This window comes from Antechinus flavipes, chromosome 3, assembly GCF_016432865.1.
Source record: "Antechinus flavipes isolate AdamAnt ecotype Samford, QLD, Australia chromosome 3, AdamAnt_v2, whole genome shotgun sequence".
Taxonomy (NCBI): Eukaryota; Metazoa; Chordata; class Mammalia; order Dasyuromorphia; family Dasyuridae; genus Antechinus; species Antechinus flavipes.
In genome coordinates this window covers 534,413,955-534,427,845 of record NC_067400.1, presented here as the reverse complement: position 1 = coordinate 534,427,845, position 13,891 = coordinate 534,413,955, and the positions used below count along the sequence as shown (strand labels likewise).

General features: G+C 35.7%; 1 protein-coding gene across 1 annotated transcript in view; it reads right to left on the bottom strand.

Annotated features, from left to right (window-relative positions):
• The window catches only part of HIKESHI (heat shock protein nuclear import factor hikeshi), a 34,588-nt gene extending 21,321 nt beyond the window's left edge, over window positions 1–13,267 (bottom strand). Inside the window, exons 1-2 of the mRNA XM_051987286.1 lie at window positions 13,023–13,267; window positions 6,776–7,013 (exon numbers count right to left, since the gene is read on the bottom strand). Of these exons, the coding sequence (XP_051843246.1) occupies window positions 6,776–7,013; window positions 13,023–13,052 (268 nt within the window). The 5' untranslated portion in view covers window positions 13,053–13,267. The remainder of the gene's footprint in view (window positions 1–6,775; window positions 7,014–13,022) is intronic.
• Between the last annotated feature and the right edge of the window lie 624 nt (window positions 13,268–13,891).

The following is a 13,891-nucleotide window of genomic DNA, read 5'->3' as shown; positions in this document are numbered from 1 at the left end:
TTTCAGGGGGTGTAGAAATGTAGACACACTAATAAACTGTTGGTGGAGGTGTGAAATGCATGATTTTAGAAAGCAATTTTGAACCTCAGATTATTACTAGGATTATGCCCCCAAATAGCCAATGATAAAGAAAAAAATCCTGGGACACTAATGCACTGTTGGTGGAATTAAGAACTGATTCAACCATTCTAGAGAGCAATTTGGAATTATGCCCAAAGGACAACCAAACTGCATGCTCTTTGACCTAGCAATACCACTAATACATCTGTATCCAAAAGAAATCATAAAAAGGGGGAAAGGACCTATGTGTAAAAAAATATTTATAGCAGCCCTTTTCATGGTGGCAAAATATTGGAAACTGAGGGGATGCCCACCAATTGAGTTATCAAGCAATAACATATGAATGTCATAATGAACAGGCAAATTTCAGAAAAAACTGGAACAATTTGTATGCACTGATACAAAGTGAAATTAGAAGAAGCAGAAAAAGAATGTACAGTGTCAGCAATACTATGTGATGATCAACTGACTGACTCAGCTCTTCTCAGCAATACAATAATCTAAGACAAGCACAAGGGACTCACAAAAGAAAATGCTATCCATAAGACAGATATAGATAACTGATGGATTTTTTTTTCATTTTATTGTTTCTTGGGTATCTTTTCCATTTTGATCTGTTTCTTCTTTCACAACTAGGATTAATATGGATATGTTTTACATGATAGCATATGTATAAACTATATCAAAATTCCTACCATCTTCAAAAGAGGGGAAAGAGGAGGGAGGGAGAAAAATTGGAACTCAAAATCTTGTAAAAAAAAAAAAAAAGGTACTAAAAATTTTCTTGAAATGTAACTGGGGAAAAAATAAAATAAAATAAACCAGCAGGAAAAAAAAATTTAAAAGTCCCTATGTACTTAAAATATTTATGCTTTTTTTGTAATAGCTAAGAATTATAAAGTGTATCTATCACATGGGGAATGGTCAAACAACTATGTTTTATGAATGTCATAGAATATCTGAGTTGTAAGAAATGATTTATATGATAAAAACAGGCATAGAAAGATCTGGATGAACTGAAGCAGAGTAAAGCATAAAGGAAAACAATATATATAACATAACAGTAAATGGAAAAAACACATCAGAAAAAAACAAAACTAAGTGAACAAAAGTATAAAAATCAAGTGGGATTTGAATGAAGAGAAAGAAGACACTATCAATTTACCCATTCATGGAGGTGAGAAGTCCACAGGTATTATAACACTGCATGTATTTTAGGGCTTTTTCTTCTTTGTTTTTTTTGTTTTGTTTTGTTTTGTTTTGTTTTGTTTTGTTTTGTTTTGGCTGAGGCAATTGGAGTTAAGTGACTTGCCCAGGGTTACACAGCCAGGAAATGTTAAGTGTCTAAGGCCAAATTTGAACTCAGATCCTCCTGACTTCAGGGCTGGTGCTCTAGCCATTACACCAACTAGCTGCCCCATTTTCGGGCTTCTTCAATGTATTATAAGTTGGGCCATTTTCTTCTCTAAAAAATACTATTTGTCATAATGACTCTTTAGAAAGGAATTGGATACTATGGTTATGTAAGAAATAGAAAATATAAATTAAAACCAAATTTTAAAAAATAAAGACTAATGGTAACATAAGGTAAGATCTAATTATTTCACATGACAAATAGAGGCATTTACATTTGACCCTGGAGCTTATTAAACAGGGAGTGAAAAGAGCAAACTGCTCCTTTAGAAAAATCTCCTTTGTAACTGAGTAGAGAATATGATGAAAGGAGAGACTTGGGGCAGGGAAAACAAATAAAAGGTTATTATATTAGTACAAGCCAGAGGGAGCTAAGAAAGAGAGGGAGGAAAAAAAGGAAGAAAGAAAGGAAGGGAAGGAAAAAGGGAAGGAGGGAAGACAAGAGAGAAGGAGGAAGTTGAGGCAAATAAGTCACTTGTGCCTGAGGTGAAATTCCTCAAAATTTTGTCTAAATAACAATCTAGCAGAAAAAGAATGGACCTGGTTTTGAATACCAATCCTATTACTTTCTAGTTTGACAATGAGCAAGTCATTTAATCCTTTCCCCAGAGATCATATATCACAAAAGGTTACTATGAGAATCAAATCAAACTACCTTATGTACCAACATTCCTATAAATGGTATAATGGCAGTCTAAAATAAGGTGGTATTACTATTATAGTTTTCCTCAATAAAATTTTTAACTATATAATAGTCATCTTTGATTCCCTCTATCCCTTTATTCACCAAATCTAATATGTATTTTTGTTCCTCTGTTTTATTCCTCAAACTTAACTTTTTTTTTTTTTTTTTTTTTTTTTTTTTACGTTTTCAGAGATAGCATACCATTCCAAGTTGAAATACGATCCCTATATTATTGCACTATTCTATCAAGCTGGCATTCCTGTCACCAACCTCTTCTTTCTCTCTAATACAGAGAAGAAAAATACATTTCTTGAATGTTTTGACTATATAATTCTCTCTCTCAGTATTTCATAGTAATCTCCAATCTTCTCTCAGACTCAAAATTCAGAACTTGCTATAAGGACCTCCTTTCATACTTAATAGTAATCTTTTGGGCATTTCAGTCCAATTTGTGATATTAAATTAATTCACAATTTTTTAAACACCTACTACATGCTAAATGATAGGAATACAATGAGAAAATCAAAACTACTTGTCATCAAACATGTTACATTCTTTAGTGGGAAACACTGTCCAGTTGTGTCCAACTTATTATGACCCTAGGGCTCATAACATACCAGGCCTTTCTATCCTCCCCTCTTTCTCAAATCTATTCAAGTTCATGTTTGTTTTTTCCATGATACTTCATTCTCATCCTCTGTCATCCCCTTTTTCTTTTGCCTTTAATCTTTCCCAACATCAAGGGTTTTTCCCAATAAGACCTGTCTTCTCATAATGTGACCAAAAGTATTTAAGCTTCAGCAGCAATATCTGACTACCCAATGAGTAGTTTGAACTGTTGACTGTTAAGGCCTCCTTGCTGTCCAAAGTACTCTCAAAAGTTTCCTCTAGCACCACAATTCTAAAACATTGATTCTGCTTTAATTCAGATTTTCTTAAAGTCCAACTCTCACAATATACATTCTACTGGAAAAACCATAGCTTTGACTACAGTGACTTTTGTCAAGGTAATATCTGTTTTTTAGTATATTATCCAGTTGCCATAGTTTTCCTTCCAAGGAGCTAGTTTCTTTTAATTTCATGACTACAGATGCTGTCTGCAGTGATCTTTGAGCCCAAAAATATAAAATATGACATTGCTTACATTTCTTCTCCTTCGATTTGCCAGGAAGTGATGGGACCATTGGCCAAGATCTTAGGTTTTTTTTTTTTTTTTTTTTTTTTTATGTTTAACTTCAAGCTAGCTTTTATATTCTCCTCTTTCATCCTTAACAAGAGGCTTCTTAATTCTTCTTCACTTTCTGCCATCAGAGGGTACTGTCTGCATATCTGAGAATAGATATTTCTCCCAGCAACCTTAATTCCAGCTTTTGATTCATCCAGCCTGGTTTTCACATGATGTATTCTGCATATAAGTTAAATAAGGTGAGGAGAAGTAACATTGATAATGAGATTGACACATGCATTGCCAGAGCTAGCTCAGTGTTTGGTAGGCTCTGACAGAAAGTCTGGGGGAGGAGAAGCATTAGACTGACTACCAAACTGATGGTCTACAGAGCTGTTGTGCTGACCTCAATTGTTGTATGCCTGTGAAATCTGGACAACATACCACTGCCATGTCAGTAAAATGAATTGCTTCCATTTGAATTGTCTTAGGAAGATCACTTGGCAGGGAAAGATAACAGACACTGAGGTCCTTTCTCAAACTAAACTGCCAAGCATTCCTACTCTGCTGCAGAGAGCACAACTCTATTGAGCTGGCCACATTGTTTGAATGTCAACTATATGCTTGCCAAAAAGATTATTTGGAGAACTCACACAGGGCAAATACTCACAAGATGGTCAGAAAAAACAATACAAGGACACTCTCAAGGTCTCTCTTAAGAACGTTAGAATTGATTGTATAACTTGGGAAATTCTGGCACAAGACCACCCAGCATGGTCAGAGAAGGTGCTACATTCTATGTGCAAAACAAAATTGAATTAACTCAGAAGAAACACTAGATGCACAAAGTTAGAGAGTTCACCCCAAATGTTCAAAAGGCCTATTTGTGTCTGACCTGTGGCAGAGCATTATGAACTCATGTTGGTTTGATCAGCTATAGTCAGACACAACTGTAACTTAACTTTAACCTAAGTGATGTCATTTGGCCCTTTTCAAGAACAAAGGACAACCAATCAACCAACCAAATAAGGTTGACAATATAGTGCCTTATCTTACTCTTTTTCCAATATTAAACCAATGGGTTGGTCCATGCTTAATTCTAACTTACTCATTGGTTTCCATATAGGTTTCTCAGGAGACAAGTAAGATTACCTAATACTCCCATCTCTTTGAGGACTTGTCTTATTTTATTGTATAATTCTTTTGTGTAGTCTTACCACCTCTTCATCATCTTTTGAAGCCTATAAGTCAAAAATTACAAATACACATAAACTATGACCAGCAATTGAGTAACAAGCAGATTTTGCTGCCTAGACTTTAATGTCAATTCCCCAAATATTTGCCCACACTGATATCCTTGGCTGAATTCAGCTAATGTACAAAATATACAGAGCATACAAAACTAGAAATGACACTATAAGGCTTCAAAGTGTAAATATAATCCAAATTCACCCAAATTAATTTTTAATGTTATTTCCAATTTCAAATATTGAGTTTGCCCTTTTATCAGATATTTGAGGCTAAGTATTTACTCCCCTTTTAAGAAAATTTATATACTTCAAGCTACTGGAAGACAATTTTATATTCCTGTTTTATTTCTACTTATCACTGAACAAAACTTAGAATAGGATTGTTTCCCTGGAAGAAAGCAAAAGGCTCTAATCATATTACAACAGAAACAATACTGTGGAGAATAATTTAGAGGAAAAGACAAAAAAATTTTCTTCCCATCTATCATTATTTAAATTAAAAATGGCAACCTAAATTTTTACTTCACTGAACAAAAGTTTCTGGGAAACACAACTTTTAGTAATTATAAAAACAGATCCCAGTGCAAAACAATAGCTGAAAGCAAAATTACAATTATCTATTGATTTAATTCATTTGGACTAAATTTTCTTCAGATTAGCTGAGAAATTATCATAAGTATGCCTGACCTCATATTGCTCTCCATCCTCAATTAGTTATCAAAGGAAAACAGGCAAAAGATGAAAGATGGCCCTTTTTGTGATTTAGAATTCTTCCAAATTTCTGAGCTACAAAGAACAAAGAGAGAGAGAATAAAAAGATCCTGATATTAAAATATTTGAATGATGGAGTTAGTGGAAAGAGGAGGGAGAAAAAGAGATATACTACCTGATACTAAAGTTTCTGAGCAAGACTAGGATAAGGGGGAAGAGAAGTGCTGATTGTAAAGTTGCTAAGTAAAGGCAGAAAGGGGGAAATATTTCTACTTTCAATCCCCTGGGACCTTAGGATACAGATAAACTGTTAAAGATGTAGATGATGGTTAGCCTAAAGAGAAAAAAACTATGTATTCAAATCTCTGAAGGGGTATCATGGGATATCAGGAGAAATTTGACTCATATTGCATAGATCCAAATGTCAGAAATAAGATCAAATAATGCAAATTAGAAAGAGGCAAACATAGGCTTGAAATAAGCAAACCTCCTAAAAATTAGAGACATGCAAGAAAAGTGGAGTAGGTCATACTGAAAAGTAGATTACCATTCACTTGAGGTCTTCAAGCAAAGACTGCATGAATATTGGTTGAGAGTGTTGTGAAAGGGATATTTTCCCAGGTGTACTCTCTAGATTAACAAGCCTCTGAGTCTCTTTCATCTCTGAATTCTGTGCCTTTTGTCAGAAAAAAAAAAGTATCTGGCTAGGCTACAAAGTTTTCTATATTCATGTACAAATACACACATAAATTCACAAATCATATTCAACACTATATAATGATTATGCTGTTAGTGTTATTATTTTCATGAATGAGTATAAAAAAGACTGATATCTGATCAGTAATATTCCCAAAACTGAATACAAATATTGAGCCTATAAAAATACTCATTCCTATTCCTCAGGAAAACTTTCATTTTCAGCTCTCTAGGATTTAGAAGATATTTGGGAAATCCAGAAGTTTTCATACTGAACAAGTAAATGACCTGCCACAGTACAAGAGCTTTGTGCTCTTCTCAGGGATTCAGCTCATTATGATGCCACAAAATTAGCAGTCCATGAGAAGTCAGGAACCCTAAGCCCAAGTTCCAGCTTTGTCACTAATTTTGGTATGACCTTGGACAAGTTACAATCTTCTTAAGCTTGATTATTCACATGTAAACCAAAAGTAATTAAATGCATTATTCTTTTTTTTTGACTGATTATCTTCTCCAGCATTTGACGTTTTCAGGATTGATAATGGGATGTTTCAAGATTATAGGAAACTTAAGTTTGCAGTCTGACATAGAGCTGTCATTGTACCTCATCTCAGTTTAATCTCCTATCTCAGAAATAAACAATTTATATTGTGAAGTACTAAATGCCTGATTTACCTTTTGATTTTTTCCCAATCTATTTATTAAAATACCGCTGAAAGAGGGAACTTCTTTAAAGTCATACAATGTTTATGAAAGAATATGAAATATTTAAATGTAGAATTGTATAAAGCTTACCATATTTAAGACCTGAAATTTTGAAGATGGCACTTGGTTTCCCATTCGTGACAAACCCCAAGAGTTGCCATACTGGCATTCCACTTGAATCAGGATATGAAAAGTAGACAGATCCTCCCATGCCATCAGGAAATGGGACTGTTCCCAGCATAAACACCACGACATGGTTGATACTTTGATAATCAGGTAAGTCAAATACAAATTTATCCTCTGCCACTTGCTGTGCAACTGTTTGCACCTAGAAAATAAAAAATTCTCAGATGAAAAAGTCTGTGAGCTTCTGGAACCCTTAACTATTCAATGTAACACAATTAACTGTGTCACCAGGCATAGTCACAGCCAAAATCTTCTGGTCAGTTTAGCATTCAGATAATAGTTACCATATATGTTATATATGGATTAGCAATTTTCAAAGAATTATATAACAAAATAAAAACATTTAACACTAAAACTGCTCACTCCCACAAAAATGTCTCTTTTAACACCAATTTTCTTCCAATGATGCTATCATAAATTGCCACAATCGCCAAAAAATCAAAATCACACATAATGCATCTTTTTCTGGTAGATGTAGAATAACTTGTGAGAGAAATAATCAATGACATCAAAAAACATGTATGACCAAAAATGGAACAAGACTGAGACATAACAAAATAACAAAAATAACAAATCAGAATACTAGATTGGTACCCTACACCCAGATAGTAAAAGAATTGGAAGAAACACAACTCTATCCCCAGTGTAAGAGCAGATCCTCTACAGAGAATTTATGAGATCATATGGATAAGAATCACACAGCTATGATGCCATAGAAGATTATAACCTCTTATCAATTGAAGAATTGCCCACTATTCTAACTATAAAATGTTTTGATACTATTAAGAAACAATCTTTATAAATTTTAAGAAACCCATACATAAGGACAGCATAGCAGTCTCCAACCATCCACTCAAAACCAAAATCAAATTGTCAATTATTAGTTTCTAGATGTTCTACTTATATTAAATTCAAATATTTTATGAGCAACTAATACTGTTTAATGAAGGTTATTTGATCATCAAAAACTTAGATGAGGGGAGGGGGGAAGCATTGATAAAATATAAAAATATCAGTTTTACAATCTGATGATTCCTGAATCTAGCTTTGCCACTTACTAGCCATGTAACTCTGAACAAATCATTCTGAGTTTCATTTTTTCATCTATAAAAGTTGATAATTTGTATAATACTTAACTCAAAGGGTTGTGCTAAATATCTTTTTTTTTTAATTTAAATTTTATTTTATTTAATAATAACTTTGTATTGACAGAATCCATGCCAGGATAATTTTTTTACAACATTATCCCTTGCACTCGCTTATGTTTCGTTTTTTCCCCTCCCTCCCTCCACCCCCCCCCCCCAAGATGGCAAGCAGTCCTATATATGTTAAATATGTTGCAGTATATGGTTGTGCTAAATATCATATTTATCAAATGTCATGTAAATTTAGCAAAGTAGTATTTTATATATTATAAATATATAATTATATATTATAAAATTTGCAAAGTATCATTAATTTGACATTCCATTATTTCATCAGTATGGGGACTCCTTCCACTGATGCTTATTCTAACCTTCTGGCATCTTAATAGGTTTTCAGAAGTTGTTGTTATTATTTTTTAAAAATACCATGTAGTCAGCTCTTCAGTAATAAGCTTCAGTGAACTCAGTTGATTTTCCAGCAACAACCATCAATGAGTATTAACAAGTCATTCCAAAGTTCTGCACTGCACTCAGCATTCGTCAGGTACTATGCTGGGCAACAGAGACCACCCCTCCTCACCATAAAAGTCCCTTCCATGAAAAAGCTTATATTTAATTAGGAGGAAACAGTATATACGTAGATGAGTAAATAAAACTTATGAGGGAAGCAGGAAAGGCTATTTTTTACTAAAGTGGCACTTAAGTAGTACCTTGAAGGGAGCTAAATGTTCCAAGGCTGAGATGAGAAAGAAGGGCCGTCCAAGTCTAAGGGACAGTGAAGACAAAGGCAAAGATGGAATGTTATGTAAAGCATAACATAAAACATGATAGGAATTAGAGAAACATGTTGTTAGCTTAGAAAGATAGGTTGGAAATAGATTACCTTTAAATAGAAAAAAAAAAAAAAAGAATTTATAGTTTATCCAAGAGATAGGAGAGAGCAACAGAAATTTCCTGAGCAGGAAAGTGACATAGCATATTAATTTAGGCATATTAATTTTATAATAATTAATTTGGCAAATGTATTGAGAAGAGAAACATATAATGGAAAAGAGAGGATAAATGCAAAGAGATCAACTGGGAAAGTACTAAAACAGTCCAGACAAAAAAGAGAATTAGAAGGCTTGAGTTAGTCAGAAATAGCTGTTTGAATAAAGAGAAGGGGGAATAAGTGTGAAATGCTCTGGAGGTAGAAAATTGATTGTCTTTCATTCTCAGAGAGGACCAGTGATATCAGGAGGTCGAGTTCTTGACTTGCAAGTGAACTGTATTTAAGTGAGTGAGGTTGTGCCCTTTCTTCTTCGGAGTCATCTGGGCCCAGTGGTAAGATATAGATCAGGACAGCTGGAGATGGCCCTGGATGCAGTGAGAGACCTTGGCCTTTTTAAGCTAAGCTCTTTCCCAGGTCTCAGCTTCTGTGAGGCAATACCCACTTAGTAATTAAAGAGTAGGTAATATCTGAGGCAAAAGATGACCCAATTTGACTTCCCAAAAGAATCAGTCTGCAAGGGAAAGACCCACAGAGTTTCTGGCAAGTACAGAAACAATTTCTATGTACATTGACTCGGAGTCATCAAAGCCCAAGGAGCAAAAGAGGCTCAGGCAGGATCCAATTATTGGCCAATTAATGAGAGTCAAGTACAAATGACAAGATTTGGCAAATTCCAGGTTATAATGGGAGTGGGGGAATGATATATTCAAAGTCTCCTGAGTTGTAAACATGGATGGCAGAAACAGGGGACTCAAAAGAAGGCTGGGTTTGGAGGAAAGTTTTGGATACATTGACTCTAAAATGTCTATTACATCTATCAGGAAATTATTGTTACACGATTATAGTCGAAGAAAGAGATGAAAATTGGGTGTACATATTTGGAAGTCATCTGCATAGAGATGGGAGCTAATGAGATTACTAAGAATAAAGGGAGACCAAGGTAGACATCTAGGCATACCAACATATAGGATACAGGGCATGGATAACAATTCTGCAGAAAAGACTAAGACGTATTAGACAAGCACATAAATGGACCAAGATTGAAAAATACCATAAAAAATTAATAAATAAAAACGCTGTAAGAAAAGAATATCCTGGAAGAAGGTATCATCAAATTCTGCAGAAAATGAGCACTTGAAAGGACACAGATTTAGCAACAAAGATCACTGGAGACCTTGAAAAATCTCGCAAAAAATTAGTTTTAAAGAACTGAAAAACAATTGAGTTAAAAAGTGGATGCAATAAAGGTAGATAATTTTTTATAGTACTTTGGCTATAAAAGTAAAAGACAGATGTGTGATTATAGCTTGAGGTGACAGTGAACCCAAGTGAAGATTTACAAAGGGGATAGAAGGTTTAGGTACAAAGAATGGAAGAGGAAATGAATGACCAAAGGAGTAAATAATTTCCTGCAGCAGGGAAGAAGTGGGATCAAAAATAGCATATTTTTGTTGAAAAGAAATTTGCTGAAAGAAAATGACAAATGGATTTGAGGCATAGAATTAAAGCTAGTGAAAAGAAGAAAGCATGAATTTTTTTTTAAGTATGAAGCAAGGTCCTAAGAGGAGGGGATACTCAAAATTCTTTGAGCAAACAAGATTTGGAGTTGTGGGAGTACTGTAGAGAATTGATATAATCAGGAAAGAGTAAATTGTCTGGCCCCAGTTGCCAATAGCCCAAGCCACTGAATACAGCGGCTTCTTCCCACATTCAGCAGCACTGGAATAGAAGTGGAGAAAGCTGATCATGGGAATAATCTAAAGTTAAGATTTTGGAAAGGGATAAACTTGGGCAAGAAAAAGAGAAAGAGATTCAAGGTAACTGATAGTAGAAAATAGAGCTGGAAGATTGCACAATGTAAGCTATGTAAGGGTGGGTGCTGTTTCATCCATCTGCCTACCACTGCTAGGAACCTAGTAAGTACTTAATAAATGCTTGATTGATTCACAGCACCAACATGTAACAAGAAGAAAATGAGATCTGGGCAAAGATGTACTTGGGAATGCAAAGCAGGTGATATGCTTGCAACTGATATTGAGAATAGAGAATAAATTTATAAAGGAAAACAAAGAATAACAGAAAGGACAGGAAATTAAATTTCAGACAAAGTTTTTCTCCTACGATAAATATCTGTCAGATCATGTACTCTTCTACAAACCCTTTTAGAATCCAGTCACCTGACTGTCACAATGAAATGTCTGAGCAGGATTTCAGTACAAGACTATATCCTAAAGAAATTATCTAATTCTGAAAAGAATGTTAATTCTATCAGAATTTATTGTTCTTCTCCTCCCCAAATGTAGTATTTACTTATCCATAGTTCCTTGAGGATAAACAGTAAAGGATTAGTTTGTATTTCCCCATACCTACCACATTTCTTTGCAGAGTAGGATCTTAAGTTATTAGTGATTTGGCTCTGGGGTAGTCCATAGAATACAATATGTAAAGCTTAGAAGAACTGGAATAAAATCCTATCTGAGACACACATAGGCTAGGAGACTATGGACAAATCACTTAACTTGTAGGAACTCCTTATCTCTAAAATGCAGATAATGCCAGTATGGGTAGGCTCAAATGGGGCACAGATATGCCAAGTGCTTTGCAAACTTTCAAAGGTAAAAAAATTCAATCATTATTATTATAGGTGTTCAATAATCAAACAGGACTTCAGCCTTATTTATCCCCTTTTTAAAAAAATCAAGTTTACACCACCATTCTGTTCAAAGTACAATAATTTCTAAAAGAGGAAGGAAATAAGAATATGCAGGCTATTATATGCCAGGTTCCACTTGCAAATCCCATTTAGTCCTCATAACAATCCAGCAAAATAAGTATCATTTCCCCCATATTACAATTGAAGAAAGTGAAGCTCAGAGATGTTAAGGTTAGATTTGAATTCGGGTCCTCCCTGACTCTAAGCCCAACATTGCCCCACTAAACTAAATTTAAGCAGTAAAATTTTCTATCTTCTTAAACTACAAGGCCCAGATCTTAAAAATATTAGAATGACACAGAGCATTCTTTTTTTTTTTATCCATAAAGAAAATACAGATAATCTTTTGAAAATTTTTTCAATACAATTTTTATGATCAATTGATACATTTAGTCCTTCGAGTGTTAATTTATAATATTTTTAGTTATTTTGATAACTATTTCATTATCATTTCAACATCATTTCCTTTATAATCCCATATATTTTACATATGTATTTAAAAACAACCTGAGGTGACCATATTTTTTCCAGATTGTCAAGGTAGGGAAAGGGGAAGAAATATAAAGGGAGGGTTTATGACACAAAACAGTCTGTAGCTCATTTATCTAACCAAATCTCCCATTTTATAAATGAGAACTCTGAAGATCAGAGGTGAAGTGACTTATCCACAACCCATTAATCAATGAGCATTAAGCTCCTACTTCTCACGTGACAGGCACTGTGCTATGCAGGTGCTAGGGCCTTGACAAGGACAAGGAAGGAAAAGAATCCCCAGCTCCTGACAAAGTTCCAATAAGCAAGGCAAGCAGATGCAATGCCAGGTCCTGTGATGGTTATGAATCCAGAGCTCCTTCTGCTTCCCCACGATGCGCGCGGAAGCAGATGTGGAAAGGCTAGGATGCAAGAATGACAGCTCGGTGTGTGTCTGTGGGCATGTATATTTGCGCCCGCATACCTTCACACACAATGAACCCTCCTGACAACATAAAACTGGTACTTATAGGACCTAACACAAAGTGCCGAACACGCTACGCATAATACAATAAACACACTACACATGCGCATTCATACGATACATACATTAAATACATGTATTGCCATTCCGCATTATACTCACTACATGTTACATGCACATGCACGCTACATGATCACACGCGAGGGCACATACACATATACACACACATCTTTTGTCCCAGGTGTTCAGGACTAGGACTATTCCTCCTCTTCCCCAAGAGAGGATCCCTCAGGCTCGGAGCTGCCCCGCCCACCCTCGTTGCCCCTCTACCAGTTCCAGTCCCTTACCAGCCTCCCGGCCACTAGACAGCCGAACATGGCGTCAGTGGCGGCTCCTCCACGGAACGGGAGCAGAAAAAAAGCCCCAGGAGATTGGCAAAGGCGGTGACGGCGGCGGGAGCTGCAAGGGCCGCAAAACCCGCGACGCTCTTTCTCGCAGGAAGCTTCCAGAAAGCGCAGCCACCCTTCCAGCCGGCGAGCTACATAGCTATCAAGCCGTCCCGCTGAGGCGGTGTCTGACCTGCAACCTCTGACCTACGCTCGTAGCCCCCGCCCCTTACCCAGCTGGGGCCAAGCGCTTCCGGGGACGGGGCCAGACTCCTCATAGGTGCCGAAGAAAAGTAAATGCGAGAACGCACACACAGAGAGACATATACACACACAAGACACACACACACACAAACATATACAGACAAAGGAAAAGAGAGAACATATACACAAACACACACGTATGTGAAACTACAAATCCCAGCATGCAGTTTTTCCCGTACTCCCCGGCAGTGGAGGCAACGCATGCTGGGATTCGTATTCTAGAAAATGAGTGGTACCCGTAACCTCGTCTTGAAATCCCGGGGTACCAAGAGATTCTCGACGTTGTAGCTCATCTCCAGGATATTTTAAACCTATTTCGTGTCATGAACTTCTTTGGCAGTTAGATGGAGCTTATGGACACCTTCAAAAAATGTTTTAAAATATATATAAGGCAAAAAACTATCAAATCAATTATGTCGACAATTTAAAAAAAAAGATTTTAAAGAAGTTAACGAATTCCAAGTCAAGAACCTCTAACCCCCTAATCCGACGGTCTCATTAATAATAGGCCGTAATGACAATGGTAATGATGATAATGACGAAAGTAATAATGATATTTTGATGAA